At 47.5% G+C, this 21,027-nt stretch overlaps 1 protein-coding gene across 10 annotated transcripts in view; it reads left to right on the forward strand.

Annotated features, from left to right (window-relative positions):
• Positions 1-13,692, forward strand: part of ZBTB3 (zinc finger and BTB domain containing 3) — a 56,349-nt gene extending 42,657 nt beyond the window's left edge. For all 10 annotated transcript variants that reach the window (XM_086938174.1, XM_086938181.1, XM_086938183.1 and 7 more), the window contains one exon: positions 11,150-13,692. In XM_086938174.1, the coding sequence (XP_086794300.1) occupies positions 11,181-13,277 (2,097 nt within the window). In that variant the 5' untranslated portion in view covers positions 11,150-11,180 and the 3' untranslated portion in view covers positions 13,278-13,692. The remainder of the gene's footprint in view (positions 1-11,149) is intronic.
• Positions 13,693-21,027: the final 7,335 nt, after the last annotated feature.

Raw genomic sequence — 21,027 nt, forward strand, 5'->3', positions numbered from 1 at the left:
TGCTCGCTTTATTGGTGTGTGCATCCTATACCCAGGCAGCAACCCTCAGTCCAGGCACCACAGAGTACTGCTACAATACACATTGCAGACAGCTTAGAGTGACAATTAACATAACATAATCCAATTCATTTAATTCTGAAGATGAAACCTCTTTCTGTTTTAAGTGCTTTATTTGGAAATGTAGAGGTGCAGGTACTAACTATCCACAGTACTTGTTTGATCCCGAGAAGTGTGGGTATCACCCATTAAATGTACTGCAAGAGTGCAGAGAAGGCCAGGAACTCTCTTTCAAGTAAAAGAAGTGCAGGTGCTCAGTACCGGACAGTACCTGCGCATTTAAAAAAAACTGCCTGTTTCTGACCACAAAGTTCCACTTCGCAGTTTCAAATGTTAGGAGTGTGGGGAACAACACCCAGTGGCCCTGCGTGGACCTGGTTTCCGCTGATAGCAAGACCTGAGTCAAATTGCAGCAAAATACTGGATAAGGCTTTCCAGTGGAATTGCCAAAATGCATTTTGAAACTTTAAGTCTGGGTCTGCTTTCTGTTTTGTCAAAGCAAAGCATACTTTAGATAATACGTCAACGATGTTTTAGTTTCTCTTGGACTCCTCCCTTGGGTGAGCAGCACAGCCACATTTAAATACTTCTTCTGTTAGCACTTGTGAACGGTGTCGGAGGACTGAGAATGTGACGCAGCAACAAATAGCGAAGCAACAGAAGAGAAAGGTAGATAAGAAAGAGAGACAGCAATAAAAGGAGAGGCACCGAGAGGAGGCGAGCGATACTATGAGGGAGGGAGAAATAGAGAGAGGGGAAGACCGGCACAGGAAGGGAGATCAACAGGTACAGATAGACATAAAAGAGAGGTAGAGAGAGAGGCGTGCATAGAGCGAGAAAGTGATGGTCAGGGAGAGAGAAAGAGAGTTCATGATAAGTGAGGAAGACAAAGAGAGAGACAGTGGGGAGAGACTGAGAGCGAGAGAAACCATTGAAATATAGAAAGAGATACAGAGATAATGGGAGAGAAAAGTTTGGCGTGGAGCAAGAGAGGAAGGCTGCGTCTAGGTGGGTGGCATTTAGCCCCTCCACTTGTTTTCACCTCTCAAAAAACAGTCTTGAGTATTGGGACTGCTGCGTCTTTAAATCACAATCCTGGCGGCTGTGGGTGGCAAACTGATCTTGTCCAGTACAGAAGAGACGAGATCCCTTCCGCGAGGCACCCCTATCACAGCAGCTGGTGATGACGCGGCCCCTGGGGCCTGCATTCAAGGGATAGCGCGTGCCCGTGCCCTGTTTGTACCACAGGAGGAAGAGGGGGCACTGTAACCCCACACTCCTGAAAAGCAGACAGCGAACTTGGAGGGGGAGCAGAACGTGAGCCCACGAGTGGTGCGCCCGCGCTTGGGAGAGCAGTCTTCACTTTTCAAGCACTGCACTCATGCTTTTGGCGCGCCGCTGCTCACTCCCGCAAGGTGGATGCCGCCACAAGCACGAGTGCAGTGCTTGAAAAGTGAAGACCGATGGCTAAAGGCCCTCGTAGAGCAGCTCATGCGCGCTGCCTATGTGAGACCTAAAAAGGCTTTTTCAATGTGTAATGCCTCTACATGGGTAATGCATAACAGCCATAGCTCAATTGGACTTGGCACCAAGGCAACAATATTAGTAATAAGTCTCCCCAACGCTGCATGATTTATCCCTCAATTATCTGCTTTAAAATTGTTTTGGAAATTCAATCACTTTTCTCCAAACACCAGCTTATGTGTTCTGAAAATACACACAATTCCATCTGGAACACTTACTTTTCACTTTTATTATACATATTCAATCAAAGCAAAAGCTTCTAATGTAGTAGGATGGGCTGCATACCGCAGAGATGCTTCCAGTGGATCACGTGCTACTCGTTGGAGAAGCCTGGTTTAAGCTACCCTGACACAGAATAAGTATAACTAGGAATAAAATAATGGTCAGCTCCTCTCCGTTTTGATTCCTAAAATCAATTTCACTGCAGAAGTGGATCGTGATTATATTTGGTGTGACCACACAATTGGATTGAGGGCCTCAATAATGGGAGTGATCACACCATGTGCTTAGGAATAGTTTTGCAGTGGTAGTGTCACTTTTGCCCAATCTCAATGTATTTTTGCAGTTTTATATAGCGCAAACTTGACCCGAAAGTATCGGAGCGCTTTACATGAGCACCAGTTACGTTACAGATGGACACATTTATTTTTGGGGCGATTAAGTGATTTGCCCAGAATCACAGGATGTTGAGCGTTCCTGCAGAGACTCGAACCCGTTTCCCCAGCTTTGTGGTCGACCTTTCTAGTCCTTAGGCCACATCCTCTCCGCTTGTGGTTGCTTGTTGGTATTAGGTTGTAGAGAGCTGCATCATGCTTTTATGAAACCAAGGATTAATTAAACGGTGATCGGTAGTAGAACCTGGTTATTGATTGCATACCGATTAAACTTTAAGGCATATGTTTTAGGAATGTGAATACAATAAGTAGTGAATGAAACTCTGTGAGTAATTGCTATCTGTTACAATATTACCGCAGTGTAACACTTGAGGCATTAAAGAACCTCAAACAAACATGAAATTCTGTGGGCACCTTACATTACACTGGTGGGCATCACTAAATAATTTGATGTGTGGAAAACATACTACAGAAAAAATAAGGAATTGAACACTAAAAAAACCTTTAATGGTGTAAACAAATTGTTGATCCCGGAGGCAACAGTGAGTGCACATCTGAAAATGGTGCAGTGTAAACAGGTAATTTCTTCCACAGTATGTGTACATGCCTTGTGCCTGGGCATGTGGCGGTTGCACTTCCAAGATATTTGAAACTTAATGAATTTCCAACAACTGTAACATACCTATAGGCTGTGTGTTGGTGAACAAACTTTATAAGACTCCTAAGCATGACATTTACTTGCCTAAACCTACCCACTGAAATTGAAAGGGTATGGGCCCAGACATGCAATAAGAGCACTGCACTCTCTCTGGCGGCAAGAGGAGTATGGACAGATGTTTTTAAAAACTTCTATGGACTTTCTTTACTGAGACTGAATCCGTACATGTCTGGTGCTGTTCCTAAAATTAAGAGCAAGCAGGCACCTGGCCCCTCTGAGCTTGCTTTGATCATCGGGCTTTATCCTAGTCATACCATGGCGGTAAGGTGGTTGCTAGAAGGATTTATTTTTCTGTCACTACCAACAATGTTTCCAGATAACCGTTAATGCCTAGATCTTTAAGTGGTTCCATCTCCAGCTACCCCGTACATACCACCTCTTCACCATTCAGCATCCCAAACATTTCTTTAGGAGGTGTGTTGATGATGGGCCAGTCCATTCCTTCCTATGAAAGTAGTGGTGGATATTAAACCCACAATTTCCTTGTAAAGAAAAATGGTGGACAAGTCCACTGCTTCCTAAATATTTACTAGCTGAACATTCCTCTCTGCAGAAGGTCAACATGCAGAGATGGTCTTGTCAAGCATCCAAAATAACTACTGGCTACGCTTAGTTGACCTGTAGAACACCTCCTATCAGTTACCTGTCCCGTAGAAGTACCTCCGTTTTTCAGTGTGAACCCAACACTGTCCGTTCAGGATGCAGACCACTGGTATAAATGCTGTACATTTGTTCTTCGTCCAGATCCTGACCTCTGTGTCTATTTCACTGAAGAACTCCTGCTAGCCTTAAGTGGATGACTGCTGCATCAGGGTTGAAAAATAGGAAGCCACAGAGACTGAATTGTTGCTTTTATTCTTGTTTCTCGATGAACTATTCCAAATTGTCCATGGTGCCCTCCAAAGGGATTTGGTAATGGTAGTAAATGAGTTGAGCCAAGTAAAGGCCTTTCCTCTTTTAGAGAATATTTAAGCATAAACCAGATAACAGATCATTATCAAACAAACCAGTTTGTTTCTTCCTGGTGGTTTCAGAGGTTTCTGAGCTTATGGGTGGATCGCTTTGCCTTGGTCAATGTGCAGTTCCTTCAGCTTCACCTGGAAATATTTTTTGATCAGTTGGTGGGCAGACAGACATGGTTTGCCAGTGTCCTTCCACCCTTGCTTCCAACTTTGTGATGGGGCGCATCTGCCCAACCTCAGTGGGGTCTCCCTTCTACCTGTCAGTCAGCAACTCAGGACCACAATCAATTCTTGAGCGTATGGGTATAGACTTCGGAGGCTAACTCTCCTTCAGTACCGTGTGGGAGAGATGAGGTATCTCCCAGATTAACATGTTTATCTGGGAGATACCTCATCTCTAGCAGAAGGTAGTCATCCTTGTATTGGAAGCCTTCCTTTCAGTGGACTATGCAGAAGATCAGGGGCAACTCCCCCATAGGCACCAGCTTTGGTTCTCAGACTTGCATCATCTACCTCAGAGGATTAAATTAATCTCTGCAAGAATATGAACCTCTCTACATGGTGGTTGAGATAGTGCTGCACTCCTCACATCCTTTGCTCAATTCAAGTGCATGATTCCTGAAGATTTAACATTAACCTCAGGCTCACTGAGAACCTGTTTGTTAGATGACTCATGGGCATAATCCTAAAAAGATTTTGAAAACTAAGGGCCATATGTATCATCAACCTGATTTGGGATTCTGAAATAGCGATTTTTTAGAAATCGCTATTTCAGAATCGCAAATTGGGATGTATGAATAAATTCGCAATTTTTTGCGAATTCTTAGTATTCCTCAATTGCAAATCGCAATTAAGGAATACTTTCCCATTCATTTCTATGGGCCAGGAGGCCCATATGAATGAATGGGAAGTTATTCTCAATTTGCGATTCGCAATTTGAGAATCGCAAATTGAGAATAATTTCAAGGGTGCAGGGGTGTCCAAAAGACACCCTGTTGCACCCCTGAAAAAAGCATGGTTGCACATGTGGCGCACATACATGCCCTATGGGCATGTATGTGCGTCACATGGCACTTTGAAAAATGCAAAAATGTGCATTTTTCAAGGAATTCGCAACTTACCACCAACTTGAAATTTGCGATTCCTTAAATTTAATTGCAAAATAAGGAATCGCAAATATTGCGATTCCTTATTTTACACCAGATTTTGCTTAATACATACCATTTAGCAAATTCGCATTCGCAAACGCCGAAATTCTGCGAATTTCGGCGTTTTCGAATGCGAAGTTGCTTGATACATATGGCCCTAAGTGTTTCTTTTGTCTCAAGTGGTTACGTTTCTGAACAGACGCCTTTTATGGAACGTGGCGCCCTAAAGAAAAATTGTATTCAAAGAAGTGTAGTCTAGTAGAAGCACAGGGGCATAGACTGGAGTATAGTGATGGTAGCATACAGGTCTTTTGAGATGACCGTGAAAGGCAAGGCAGTCCTCATTCAAACACACTGTCTTACAAAGAGTGTGTTCTAAATGAGTAATTGTATCAAACATCTGTTATGAGAATCCCAAACATTACGGAATTTGACACTGCAGTGGGGGCATTTCTTTTAGTGGAGCATTTGCTTGTAGCAGTAACCTGTAAACCAACAGAGTAAAATGTTTACCCTTACAAAGTAATATCTAATGGGCATTGCCTAAGATAATAGGTCTGGCATTGGCTGCGAGCATTTTGGCTGTATTTAACGGTGGTTTGTCTTGGATTTAAAAAAAATTTGGGTATGTGAGCAATCTGCCCTTCACTAGTATTAAAAAAGTAAATCATTAAAATAGGCTAAAAGTAAAAAAAAAAATCATGTTTTTGGTTATAAAAAGCACACCTTGTCAAAGTAATCTTTAGTACAGATGAGAATCACTGTGTGTAGAGGTGCTCCTTGCGAAAATGCAGAATGTCGTCCGTCACAGTGAAATTGGCCATTGTCTGAAGTGGACGTACCCACTGCCTTTTGCTGTTGTGGGTAGAACAACAATATGAATGACACAACAGACCAGTGGCGTGGCTGAAGAGGACAAGCTGAAAGGCTCTCTAAGAGTGTGTGCTCGTGTGTGTGTGTATATTCACTGAAAAAACACAGAGGTTACAGGGACATTATACTCATACAAAACCATTGAAATTCAGCAGTTATAGTTACCCGAGCTAACTATAACTTACGCCTGCAGTGCTCTGCCTATGACCTCGCATATTGCACCATTCATAACATGGTCAGAGACATCACAGGTGACATCCACAGAACCACTCACACCCCCATACAACCTCTTGTACGCCCCCTCACATACCCACTCAAACAACCACTCACATACCCATTCCCAGACCCATAAAAGTACTCGCACACCCACTCACTCCTCCATAGAGCCACGCGTACACTTACTCACTCAGCCACCCGCACAGCCAATCACTTACCCATACAGCTACTCACATACAGATGTATTCACCTATTCAGCCATTCACACACCCATAAGCCTCTCAATCACCCATACACGCACTCACACACCCACACAACCACTTACATACCCATTTAATTTCTATGGTTTTTATTATTCTATTTCCTATCCATAATGTCCCTGTAACCTTTGTTTTTTTTCAGTGAATTTCTAAATGTTTTAAAAAACTATTTCCTATCAATAACGTCCCTGTAGCTTTTGTTTTTTTAAGTGAATTTCAGTTTGTTTTAACTACTGGTGCGTTAGCAGAGTGGTGGAGAAAGGGGACGGGCCTCCGTCCAACTCTGCGCAATCCTGCTATGTGGGACTTACTGGAAGTAACTAGAAGGGTTGTTGGGCTGCAACATTTGAAATGAAAATATTGAGGAGAAAACTATGCAATTGCAGGGGCGTGAGTTATAGTTACCAAGCTTAACTATAACTGTTAAATTTCTGTGCTTTTGTATGTTTAAAATGTTACCTTGTCACTGAAATTCTCACCTAACTATGGTACTTTAACCTTTGCTTTTTTTAGTGAGATATATATCAATAGGTGTTGGCTGAAGTCAGACTTGAAAATTAGCACTGCCATGAATAGAAGTAAAGCATGTACACAGCAAAAAAATACATTGGAAAAAAAGTGTCAAATTAGATAATGGTAAGTTGAGGAAGGAAATGTCTAGAACAGAACCCCCAATATAAAACAATGGGGTAACCCAGTTTAGTGCAGAACCTAGGGATTAATACTGTAAGCGCAAAGTGGTTCTGCCACTCTAAGAAATCAAAAATTATCTTTATACAATTATGTCTCTCCAACCGGATGATAACAGTCACCAAATGCCAAAGCGAATTACGACTTATGTCTAAACCAAAAAGCAAAACTCTTGTATTATTTTGCACAATATATTTATATATCAGTATTTTGAAAGGTGAGTGTCATTTCTTTTAGGTACATTTATATACATACACACAAAACAGTTTTGCAATAAAATTTAAGACTTGATTGAGCACAAACATTTAAATATTTACATGTCAAGACACATTACACAGAATACATGGGCACACACTACAAATGTACCTAAAAGAACTGACACTCACTTGATGCAAAGGACTGGTCCTAGGAATGAAAGGCTGTGTGATCTCTGGTTGAACTATGTACAAGATCTAAGTCTAAGGTCACCTACAAATTTACGACCCCCTACCACCCGCAAGGAAACGGACTAGTGGAACGATTCAATCGCACCCTCAAGGGTATGATCATGGGCCTGGTAGAGCCCCTACGCCGCCAATGGGACGTGCTGCTACCCTGCCTCCTGTTTGCCTACCGGGAGGTCCCACAGAAGTCCCTGGGATTCAGCCCCTTCGAGCTCCTGTATGGGCACCCCGTCCGGGGTCCCCTCAGCCTGGTCAAGGAAGGGTGGGAGGTGACCCCCAAAAGGCGCCCCCCGATGTATACAGGTACCTCTTGACCCTCCGGAATCAGACTCAGAGGTTCCGGGAACTTGCCAAGACCAACCTCGAAGCCAGCCAAGAGGACATGAAACGCTGGTATGATCAAAACGCCTCGTCCATTGAATTCGAGCCGGGACAACAGGTCTGGGTCATGTCCCCGGTCGAACCTTGCGCCCTCCAGGACAAATGGACCGGACCCTTCAAGGTGGTGGAGCGCAAGGGCCCCGTCACCTACCTGGTGGACCTGGAGTCCCCCAGGAACCCCCTCCGGGTTCTCCATGCCAACAGACTTAAGCCGCACTTTGTGCGATCAGAACTTAGCCTCCTGATGGCTACCGACAGTGGGGCTGAAGAGGACTCCGAGCCCCTCCCCGACCTCCTGAAGACTCTAGCACAAGACGGCTCCGTGGAAGGAGTCAACCTCTCTTCCACCCTGACCCCAGCACAACGCCACAGCTGCCAAGACTTGTTGCAACAATTCGCCGATCTATTCTCCCTCACACCCGGGGTCACCCCCTGGTGCCTCCACGATGTCGACACCGGGGATAGTCCCCCTATCCGGCACAGGGCCTACAGAGTTCCCGATCGGGTACGCGCCTGCATCCAATCGGAGGTCTCCAAGATGCTGGCTCTAGGAGTAATCGAGCCCTCCGACAGTCCCTGGGCCAGCCCGGTCGTGCTGGTCCCCAAGGCCGCTGCCCCTGGCGTCGCCCCAGAACTCAGATTTTGTGTGGACTACCAGGGCCTGAACGCCATTACCCGAACAGACGCTCACCCCATCCCCCGAGCTGATGAGTTGATCGACCGTCTGGGGGCCGCCCGCTACCTGAGCATCTTTGACCTGACCGCGGGCTATTGGCAGATCGGCCTCACCCCCGGCGCCCAGGAGCAATCCGCCTTCTCCACCCCGGATGGCCACTACTACTTCAAAGTGATGCCCTTCGGAATGAAAAACGCCCCGCCACCTTCCAGAGGCTCGTGAACAGGCGGGGCTGGAGGAGTTCAGCGCCGCCTACCTGGACGATATTGCCATGTACAGTCTCCACTGGGCAGAACACCTCCAACACCTCCGGGAGGTCTTGACCGCCCTCCGGCGGGCAGGACTAACAATCAAGGCCAGCAAGTGCCAAATCGGCCAAGGGTCCGTGACCTACCTGGGGCACCAGGTAGGAAGTGGGCAGGTGGCCCCTCTCCAACTCAAGATCGCAGCCATCCGGGCCTGGGAGCACCCGGTCACCCAAACAGAGGTCCAAGCCTTCCTGGGGCTCACCGGATACTACCGGCGCTTCGTGAAGGACTATGGCAGCATTGTGGGGCCCCTCACAGAACTCACATCCAAGAAGAACCCCGAAAGTACACTGGACCCCTGAGTGTCAGGCCACCTTTGAGAACCTCAAGTCCGCAATGTGCACCGCCCCAGTGCTCCAAGCCCCCGACTACAGCCGGGAATTTATAGTACAGACTGATGCCACCAATCACGGCGTTGGGGCCGTTCTCTCCCAAATCAACACAGAGGGAGTTGACCAGCCAGTGGTCTTCATCAGCCGACGCCTGCTGGCCCGAGAACAGCGCTGGAGCACCATAGAGCGAGAGGCCTTCGCCGTGGTGTGGGCCCTCAAGAAGCTCCGGCCCTATCTCTTCGGTACCCACTTCCGGGTGCAAACACACCACCGTCCTCTGCAATGGCTGATGCAGATGCGGGGAGAGAATCCGCAGCTGCTGCGTTGGTCCATCTCCCTGCAAGGGATGGACTTCACTGTGGAGCATCGCCCAGGCCAAGACCACGCCAACGCAGACGGCCTGTCCCGCTTCTTCTGCCTCTGCGAGGAGATTACCCAAGAGGATGGGTGACTCTCCCTGCCTTCAGCTGGGGGGGACGCATGTTGGACCGGCCTCGTGGCATGCCCGACCCCTCCCCTCATGGCGGGTCCCGGACTACTGCTACCCCTGTTCCCCGGACAAGAACCACACCTGCAGCCCTCCGGGTCACCCCCCAGCTCTTCTCCGACGGAACCCAGACTCGTAACCACAACCTTCTCGGCTGGCCCGGGCCCTTTGCCGAACCACCGTCCCCGGCCCAGCCACCATTTTGGACCCTCCACGGCCAGGCCTCGTGGCCTCGGGTCGACCTCCGCCTCAGGCCCAGCCAGGCCCCGACATCGAGGCACCACCATCCACCCAGGGGGTAAAGAGACCACTTGGCGAGTCAATGGAAGAAGGAGTGTCGATGGCTCCCCTCCCCCTGGTTTCGATCGCCCCCAGCCTCCCTGGGCGCTGGCTCCACCCCCCTGCTGGGTGTCTGGACTCCCTCATTCCGGACCCCCCGACCTCCAATTGCGAGGGTCCGGACATCAAAGGGCGCCAGACCTATAACTGGAGTAGCTCCAGAGCAGGAAGGCAGTTGTATCCTGGAGTCGAGAGACACCTAGACGAACTCATCCTTGGAGGCCTGCTGGCGCTGCCGCGGCTCCTCTTCGTAAACTATCCTTGAAGGCCTGCTGGCGCTGCCGCGGCTCATCCTCGTGAACCATCCTTGAAGGCCTGCTGGCGCTGCCGCGGCTCATCCTCGTGAACTATCCTTGAAGGCCTACTGGCGCTGCCGCGGCTCATCCTCGTGAACCATCCTTGAAGGCCTGCTGGCGCTGCCGCGGCTTATCTTCGTAAACCATCCTCGAAGGCCTGCTGGCGCTGCCGCGGCCCCTACTTGAGAACTCTCCAGCTCAAGGATTGAGAACTATACGCCAGATACCCCTGTACCGGACCGGTACCGAGACTGCCCCGCTACCCCCTTTTCCCCAGAGACTAGAATTGAAGGGATCACCGTATCCTGGTCCTGCTGTACCGTCAAGTTTAACCTGCTTAAGAATACCGATAAAAGTGTACAGAACCTATCTTTGTGTGGCGTCCATCTGTGGGGGGGGGTAGTTGCTCGCCCGTACGATCTAAGGAGATGGCCCTCGCCAGGAGGCCTCTCCCCCTTGCTCGGCCGACCCTCCGGGTCCCCGTCTAACACAGACCTTATCAGTCTGTAATAAATTAATACTGAAATATGAAATGCTTCCGACCTAATGGAGGTGCGAAGTTGAGGGTGAGTGTTGGTTTCTGTTGGGGTTTTTGAATGGTGCTATAAGAGATCCACTCTTAGTCTTGACAAACCAGAGATGCTTTAGTTAAATGAAAAACCTTTCAATGATCCATATTTATGTAATATTGGCTAGATACCTCTATCACTTTATTGAAGTACTGCTAACAAGTTATAGGTACTGACTATTGTTGCAGATATGTACAGATTGCTTCCTGTTCCTTTTTTTCTCTATATCTCAGTGTTTCTTCTCTTTCCGTTCCAGCATGCTGTCCTGCTGAATCTTCCTATCCACCATGGAGTTCCCAGACCACAGCAAGCAGCTGCTGCAGAGCCTGAGGGAGCAGCGAGACCAGGGCTTCCTCTGCGACTGCACAGTCCTGGTAGGCAACACCCAGTTCCTGGCGCATCGGGCCGTGCTGGCCTCCTGCAGCACCTTCTTCCATATGTTCTACAAAGAGCGGCTGGACAAACGTGATCTCGTCTTCATCAATAATGAGATTGTCACGGCCACAGCGTTTGGCCTGCTGCTGGAGTTCATGTACGAGGGGATGCTAACCTTTGATGGTATCCCTGTGGAAGATGTGCTTGCAGCAGCCAGCTACCTGCACATGAATGACATTGTCAAGGTTTGCAAGAAAAAGCTGCAAGCTCGGGCCATGGCAGAGGCTGACAGCACCAAGAGAGAAGAGCAGCCTCCTGCTGGCACTGCAGAGGCCCTGCCAAGCACATCCCGTTATCCTGCACCTGCCAGCACTGCCGAGGCTCTACCAACTTCTTCACGGTATACCACGCACACTAACACCACTGAGGCTATGTCGGCGCCCTCGCGGTACACCATGCATGCCAGCACTGCCCCAGCCTTGTCTGCTGCCTCACGATACACGACACACACTGGCTCTGCAGAGTCCTTGCCTGTTACCTCCCGGTTCACCACACATGCTAGTAACACTGAAACTCTCCCCACTGCCTCCCGATCTAACGCACTCACTGGCAGCACAGAGGCTATGTCCACTACCTCTCGCTACACCACACATGCCAGCACAAGTGATGGTCTGATTGCAGCCTCACGGTACACCATGCATGCTGGCTGTGGGGAAGCCATTTCTACTCACACACGGTACACTGCACACACTGGCACTACTGACACCTTGGCTACTACTTCACGGAACATTGCAGCTTCTAGCAACAGTGAGGCTCAGCCCTCTCCTTCCTCACGGCAGACTGTTCCCGTCACTACCTGCACTGAAGTTCTTCCCACAACTTCCCAATACACATCATCTGCAGGCACTACTGAGACCCTGTCCACCTCATCCCGATTTGTAGTGCCTGTATCAATCGCTGAAACCCAGTCCATCACATCTCGATATTCCGTGCCCAGCCAGGAGCAGGCACTTCTCTTCTTTGAGGGTCTCAGAAGAAGAAAAGAGGAAATGGGCTCAGGCAGCCACCAGAAAGCTGACCAGCATGGGCAGACTGCTCCTACACCAGATGTGGCAGACACCACTCAGCCTGGCATTGATGGGGATTCTCCCAGGCTCTCTGCCATGAAAGCATCCTTTGTGCCAGAGGTATCTCTCTCGAGCCCTAGTAGCTCCACTGAAGCTATACCTCGTTTGTATTATCCACCAGAAAACGCTGCATCTTCTCCACCATCTGAAGATACTGACTCCGAGGGTAGGGCATCAGAACATCAAGTGCAGAGCCAGCCGAGGTTCTACCATAAAGACATGGAGCGTGGTGGTCCTGTCAAGGTGAAGGTGGAAGCCATTGTCATCTCTGATGAGGAGTCCGAGTCTGCTGAGCAACGGCGAAATCGGAGTATGGCCTTGCGAATGGAAGCCATGTTCCAGCCATCGGCTGGGGACCTTGTGCACATGGCAGGCTGTGGCCGCCCACGGGAGGGATTTGATGAGGGGGGAGCCTCAAACGAGAGCACTTCACAAGAAGGGTTTCTTCCACATGATCACCTGCCATATCACATGATCTCAGTGCCAGGTACTCAGCCATATGGCACCATGGTGTCCCCGCCCCTCCAGGAACAGATCTACCTCCAAGATTATGAATCCCATCCTAATTTTGGTCTCTTTGCGGAGGATGTGCCAACATGCAAAACCTGTGGCAAGACTTTTTCTTGTTCCTACACCCTGCGGCGCCATGCCACCGTGCACACCCGCGAGAGGCCCTATGAATGCCGCTACTGCATGCGTAGCTATACACAGTCTGGGGACCTGTATAGACATATACGTAAGGCCCACAACGAGGACATGCAAGCGAAGAAGAGCAGGTCTGAGGACGAGGAGGGAATTAATCTGATTCCACACTCTGAGCCCAATACCAACTCTGTTCCTGACTCTGGTCCAAATTCTGATCACAACCCAAACCCGCTGTAGGCTCAAACTCCTTTGCGAAATTGCTGTACTTTTACTTGTGTTGTGCAAGATGGGATGTGGGGCTCGATGTAATCGGGATAGAAAATAGACACTGTTTCCAGGGGATGGAAAGGAGTAAAACATGAGTTCCATAAAGAGGAAGTCAAATCATTCACAGACAAAATTTGCTGCAGTTGTAGAAAATTCCAGAAGATCTCTGCAGAGTATTTGTACTGACCAAAAAATCCAACCAACCCCACCTTCTTAATGGAAGCCTCCCCCAAGTAGGGGAAAAACAATTATTTATATATTGGGCTTAAAAAGACCCACTAATTTTATTGCCATTTTCCATGTGGTGAGTGTTTTGCGTCTCAGTATCTTAAACTATTTGTAATTATTTTCTTGTGCAAGACATTAAAAATGTTGTTGGCAGGCACATATCAGTAAACTGGTGTCTTTTTGTTTTGGAAATTCAAAACATTTTTTATTGTTTTTAGCGAAGACAAATTTCGCCTTCTTTGCAATTCCCTTTGCAGAACTTTTCTAACCACTTGCTACGACTACGGTGCTTATTCCAACCACTCAGTAACGAGCTGGTCTGATGTTTCTGGACCACTTATCAAAGGCGGTGGTGGATGTTGATTTCCAGTCAGAAAGAACTGTTTGTGTGCCTGAGGAGGGGAGGAGGTCTATTAGAGATGCAATGTGCGGGTCTACATAAGGTGTATGGGTATTGCCATGAAGTTCTAGGGCATTTGACAGGAAATCAGTTTATATTGGGACATTTGTGATATGATCTAGCAGATTCTGGATTTTTGTCTACAATACACTTGCCATCTTGCATGTACAAAACGTGTGGAAGATCACCTGGGTCTACCCCCACACCGCCAGCATATGAGCGAGTCCCTCAATCCGAGTTTGTGTAGTCTAGCTGGGGTCCAGAACCTGGCTTGTGCTGTAGTGGGGGTGATTCTGGTATCAAAGGGGGATTTCCATATGTTTTGCCAAGTTGTTAAACTTAAATGTAAAGTATTGGTTGATTGAGTCTGTGATTCCCATTTTCTGGTAAATAATCTCAAAGATTAAACATTGTTTGTGTCAAGGAGTTTATACAGTAGGGAAGCAGTGTGGCCTCTCTTTTTAAGGGGATTTAACAGGGCCGGGAGGTTTGGTTCGTGAGTGAGTTTCAGTTTACTCCGTACACCTTTGAGTCGTAGATATTTATAAAAGTCAATATTAGGTAGGTCAAAGTTTGTTTGTAGAATGAAGCCGGGAATAGGATTGGCTTATGAACGTAGATTGTGTATAGTGTTTATTTCTTTATGGGCTCATGTAACCCAGAATAGCATCTTCCCATCAAGTTTAATCTGGCGGTTAGAATTAAATCTCTTTTTTATTGGCTAAGCAAATAGAGAAGCCAATACACAGCATGTCGCCTACAACCCTGATGGGCCGGCCGCGAAGGCAAATCCTTTGTGTCAAGCATACTAACCATTCTATTGGTTCATACAATTAGATAATGGTTACACAGCATGTCACCTACAACCCATCATGAGCCAGCTACGTCTCAGAAGGACCCCCCCTATGTGCACCATAACTAGGTGCCCATATACATGCCAATTAATTAATTGAACCAGGCGCCGTCTCAGAGTAACACTAATGAGGTGCAATCTTACATGCATAACTGCTAAGATAGCCGTTAAAGATTTCAAACCCAAAACAAGAAGAAAATTTCCGCCGGAATTCTGAGCAAAAACCACAATACCCCAATCACCCCAACCCCATCCAAACAAGCCAGTTGCAAGGCATTATCTAAAAGAGACTTAGAAGTTATAGATTCCTTACCTTAGAATTACCCCCAGGCGTCAGACTGAATCCAGAGAATTTTTCTTCAGCAGTACCTCAGTGTGTCGGTATGTGACGTCGGTCGACTCCTCGTTCATCGTCTGTGTTGTGATCGCCGGAAAGACGTCGCTGTATCTACTTAGACGCCGCCCATGCGAGCTGACGTCTGTTCTTTCTTCTGGCCACGCCAGCCAGCGCAGATTCGGAGAGATCACTTTTTGACTAACACTTTTTCGCCTTTGTTCGCCATCTTTCTCGAGTCGTTCGACTCCTGGTGCACATAGGGATGTTCACCACAAAGAAGGTATCAGAGGGTCAAAATTTCTACAAGTGATTGTTGGGGATAACGGTTGAGAGTTATTACCACTAGCCATACAACAGATCTTCTTTGTGAAAATAACAAGAGCCGGGTCAGTGTCTGGTCTCTAACACCCATCAGTCACCACTCGGAACCGTCCTTCATCATTTGGGGTTCCGAGGACCAACACAGCACCTGGTCTTATCTCTATCAGGAAGGGGCTGACCATCCTGTAGGCAGGGCGGGGTCGCTTTCAGTTGGATGGAGTCTAATTATGTCTGAGTGATGTAACTGACGGGGTAAAAAGTGCAGTGCAGTAAACAATGTGATACCAAAGGGTAAAGAAAGAGTGAGTAAAATTGGTTTAGGAAGCAAAGACATTTTTAATTGGATATAGCTCCCAACGCCAATATTAAAAATAGCCAAGACAGGGAAACATTTATAAACTGTCTAGTGGTGGAACGTGGTCAACATGTTTCAGCAAATAATGGCCAAGTGGCCTTGCTTTCTTCAGGACCTTGTAATAACGCTACTGCAAACAAAAAACCCCAAAGTGTAAAGGAGTGTTTTTAAAAATTGGAACAACTTAGATACTGATATATAAGTCACCTGAACCTTCTAGGTGTACTGTTCCGTATCTTCTCAGAATTTCAGTTGTTCACTGAAAGAAGTCAAAGAAATATATTTATAGCATGAGTACATCACGCACAACTTATCACCAAATAACCTTGTTTGTCTCACCATGGGTAAATCTCAACATTAGTGAAGCCTATACATAAAACTGAGGCCAAATGCACTGTGTATACTAATGCCTTCCAGTCTCCTTAGAACTTGAAAATTTTCAAATTTCACGTGCTACATCTTACCTGATTTGTAAGAAGTAGAGACCTCACCCCACCTGGCTGCGGCTCAGGACATAGGTGAAGCACCGCTCTGTTGAGGTGAATAAATTCAAAAAATTTGAGTCGTCCACCATAGGCGTGTTAACACACAACAAAGGTATAGTTATTGCTGAGAATTTCGGTTAAAGATGTTTTTGTCTTCGTTAAGTTGAATTCGAGGAAGCACTGTTGCTCTTTGCCTTCTCCCCGCCTGAAGCGACACGGGACGTGGAAGGTAGTTGTCCTTCGGCTCCAACAGCGGAGCCTGCTGGGACGGCTCTGAGCTTCCCTCCCTTTCTGGGAGCCGGAGTGTCCACTGCCCAGCTTTGTGCATTTTATGGAGCTCTCCACTCCATCTTTGGGCAGCTCGACTCCACTGGTGCGCCTTCGGGCCCTGCGGACTCGGCTGGGAGCTGTAGGCCTTCGATGCTGGCGGCTCCGGCCTCGATGCTGCAGGTACCCCGGGAATCCAGGCGTGGATCCGGATCGGTGCCGGTTGACCTCACAACACCTCCCCTGGCACCTATTCCTCTGACGACGCCCCCGCCACCTCTGATGCCGGTTGTGTCCCCGGCCTCCACCCTGATTTGGACACTGAGCTGGACCTTCGTCGATCGGCGCGGTACCGGCGCCAGCCAGTATTTTTGTACCCCTTTTCTACCCTGGCGTTCCCTTTCGCCCTGAGTGGCAGCCAGAGGAGGGTGAGGAGGACTGGGAGGGTCTGTACACCCTCTGGCAGACCATCTAGAAGAGCCGGACTGGGGAGAGGAGTTGGGTGATGCCAGTGGTCTGGACACCTCCCCAGACCTTGGTATGCTTTCTCCCTCTACCGTGGCCACGGAGGAGGGAGCCTCCTACGCTGTGGTGTTGCGTAGTGTGGCTGAGGCCTTGGGCCTTGAGCTTCCTACGCTGGCAGTGACGTAAATATTTAATTTACTCTCTTAATTTCTATGCAGGTAAGTACTTAATCAATAATAACTCAGATCGGATGAAAAAAGACAGAGTCCGTGGTGTTAGAGTTTCTAAGGGTTTTATTCCTCATAAAGGAATGGTCAAGACCAGGATATCATGTTCTGACCACCACAGGGGTGTCAGAAGGGATAGAGCAAACTTTTTTGACATTACATAGCTTATATACTTGATTTATACCATAGGAAGTAGTGTAAGAGGCGTAACAACTGAGAGAAGACAAGATAACAGTATGCACGTGTTACTAGTACGTAATCAAGAGGCGTGAACTAGGCGTGAACTGGAGGTGTGTGCTAGAAACGTCACTGATAGGTGACGCAAGTGGGTGGCACCAAGGGGTGGTGCTAACAGAATTGTTGCAATGTCAGCAGAAATCGGAAGCTTGGATGCGTGCGCAACTGCATGACGTGTGATTGACGGGGTGCAGGGGACTTGACATTCATACTGACGGAAAGAGACAGAAGTCTGGCATGTCAGATCAGCTTGTACTTTTATCGTATCTGATATCTGATGTTTAGGAACCATACTATCTGGGCAGAAAGGTCTCTAGGGCAGAAGCTATTCTATGCTAACTGTGGATGCGTGTATATGCGTGTATAAGCGCCTAAGTGTCTGCATGAGAAGCGTGGGGGGCACGGGGCCTTCCATGGAAGCATGGTAACAGAGGCTATGAATTACTTGCACTGAGACAGGTCGGCCCTTTGGCTCTGCAGCTGGAGAGGATGTTTACTGGAGCTAGTAGGCAGGAATGCATTCTCGAGGAGCGGAACAGATAACTCGAAGGTTATAGTCAGTCTTGGCAGAAAGCAGGCTGAGCTGAGCGCGAGGGGCCGCGCTGAAAGTAAGTCAGAGTTCACGGGTACAGAGGTAGCCTGGGCAGAGGCTGTCAGAGTCAGGAGCCAAAAAGAGGCTCGATGGCAGAAATTCAGGGCCTACTCTGTCAGAGCAGGAAAAACATGTAAAGTACATTACAAAAAGACGGTGGCATAGCATATTTAAGAACGGACTATATAATCCATTCAGGATGGATCTGAAAGAGGACAAGTTAACGTTGGACGCAAATGTATTTGCGTCTTCATAGCTGGTACAGGAGGGAAGTTACATGCACTTTAAGCTGGTACATGGAGTCGGTGGGGTACGCGCTAGGGAACATAACATGACCAAAAATTTATATTTCCTCATTCCCTCCTTGTTCCCTACGGACCCTTCATGATATATCGATCCTCATGAATCGATCGGTTTGTTCTTGTAACATCATTTGTTCTTCTTTCTTTCGCTTACGTTTTGAGAGAAAACTGGAATGTTCAATACATGACGTGGCACACAGTCCACAAATCGCTGGCCCACACTGCAGGCACAGGCAGCAACTGAATACTAGGACTAGGCCAATGCCTAGGAAGGATAGGATCTTCCATCCCCAAGCTGTTAACGTTGTCCAGAACCAACCGGACCAAGTCCAGGTGCCTGGATTCTGATGTATCTGATTAGCAATTTTATGGAGACGTGTAATAGCTTGATATACAGATGGTGCGTTTTGTGGTATGAAAACACAGCAACTTGACCCGATGACCTTACAGGCTCCACCTCTATCTGCCAAGATGACGTCAATAACAAGACGATTCTGAAGGACAACAACCCGCATGGCGGACTGCTCTTCTGTTAAGTTACCTAAGGCGGAGGCAGTTTCATTCACTACTGCTTCAAGTGTTCTCGTTAATCTGCGTATTAATTTACTATTCTGAACAGGTCCTAAAAAGAAAAAGAATCCTTTATTAAAATCGGTGTACTGTTCCCATGCCGTTTCTGTGTAGTCGACAAGTGGGATATCTCTTCTGGGTCTATTCTTTACTAGATTGGTATTTCTATGGTAATCAGGGGGAGCTAGGAAAACAGGTGGCAGAAGGAACGCAATGTAACAGGTACCATCCCAATCTGGAGGTAGACGTATGTATGCGGTGTGACCACAAACAAAGTAAGAATGACTAATAGCTTTAAAGGACGATTTTCCATGATCACTGAATTCGACCACAGTAGTGCATTTACTATGACCTAAGCGCACTGAACCTTTCTTCTTGATACATAATGCACCAGTGACTGGCAATACTGACATAGTGGGTATAACAGGTGTGTCTTCGGATTCAACAGTAAGAATCATAAGGCTAATTGTATAATTACCTAATCCATACACTTCATTTTCTAGATCAGTTCCTATTCTAGTGGGGAGTCCTTCCTTATCAGGGTAACAGACGTCGAGCAGGACCAAGTTCAGGTTTCCCCAAACCCAGCCCCCATCGAAAACAGCAATATCAGGATCTAAGGAATTAATTATTTTAAACCATGCTCCGCAGGAGCCATTGTGAGTGAACGGGTACGGAAAGAGGGGCAGAGCTCCCTTGAAATTCTGGAAGGGAGGGAGTCGGCCACATATCCAGCAGTCTGTAGCATTGTTAGTTTGATGAGAATGATGTAGCATACTAATGAATGTATTGTTGCGCAGCGCAAGTCTGTAGGAAAGTTCGTGTGGAGGTAACTTACTGAAAGTGTGTTCAGCAGAGACATTGTAAGTAGATTGTTCACGCTTGAAAATAGGGTAATAGATAGGTAACACGATGCTAGCAACAATGATTAGAATACTGAGAATAAACATGATTAATAGTGTCACTATACAGTGACTACGAAGTGATTTACAATATGTACGTTTCTTGGCTTCTCTCTCTCTATCTCGATCTAGGGGATACATGTCAGAAACTATTTAACCGATTCACCTAGGGGAGGACTTAAACAATTAAACTGTCTGACTTGCTAGATCGGAGTTTCATGCGATAATTTTCTTGAGGAGTTCTTTCTCGTTCAGATTCGGTAAAGTCTTTTAGCTCGACACAGTCTTTGGTGGGGGTGGACGAGTCTCGATCAGGTTTCAGTCCAGAGAATTTTTTTATATGACTCGTGTGAACCCACCCCTTTCTTCCTTCGATTTTCACGGCCGTCCTTGTGGTGAGAAGAACGATCTTCGGGGACTTCCAGCGGGGCTCCAGCGGACTCTTTCTGTCGAAGTTGCGGACGAACACAAGGTCGCCAGGACGGACGTCGTGTGGCTTTACATCAGTGTTGTCAGGGAAGGCTGCGGCAACCTGTGAACGACATGATTGGAGTGCAGACATCAAGGAGGCAAGGTAATCTGTCAACATATTACAATCAACATCAGTAATCTTTTTCGGAATGGGCGTCCCCCACATATTCGGTGGTCTGCCAAAGACCACCTCGTACGGGGATAGCCCTGATCTCGAATGGGCAACCATTCTCATATAGAATAGTGCCACTGGCAGGGCGACTATCCAGTCGACCCCTTTCTCCTGACATATTTTGGCAAGGCGGATCTTTAGTGTCTGGTTATGCCTTTCTACAAGGCCTGCTGCTTCGGGATGTCGGACACAATGGAACTTCCACTGGTATCCCAGTAATAAGGAAACTTCTTTCATTAATGCAGACGAGAATGGCTGACCGTTATCTGAGTACACGACACGAGGCAAACCGTATCGTGGGAAGAATTCACGAACCAGCTGCTTGGCAGTGGTCGGAGCAGTGTAATCTGGAACTGGGTATGCTTCGGTCCAGCGGGACAGAGCACAGACAACTACGAGAACATATTTAAATCCTCGACAACGGTCCATCTGGATATAATCCATCTGGAGGACTTCAAAAGGGTGATCGGGAGGATGAAATCCACCTTGCTCTACAGGGACGCTTTTACCTGGATTGAACTGACAACAGATCATGC

Source organism: Lissotriton vulgaris, chromosome 9 (genome assembly GCF_964263255.1).
Source record: "Lissotriton vulgaris chromosome 9, aLisVul1.2, whole genome shotgun sequence".
In the NCBI taxonomy this organism is placed as follows: domain Eukaryota; kingdom Metazoa; phylum Chordata; class Amphibia; order Caudata; family Salamandridae; genus Lissotriton; species Lissotriton vulgaris.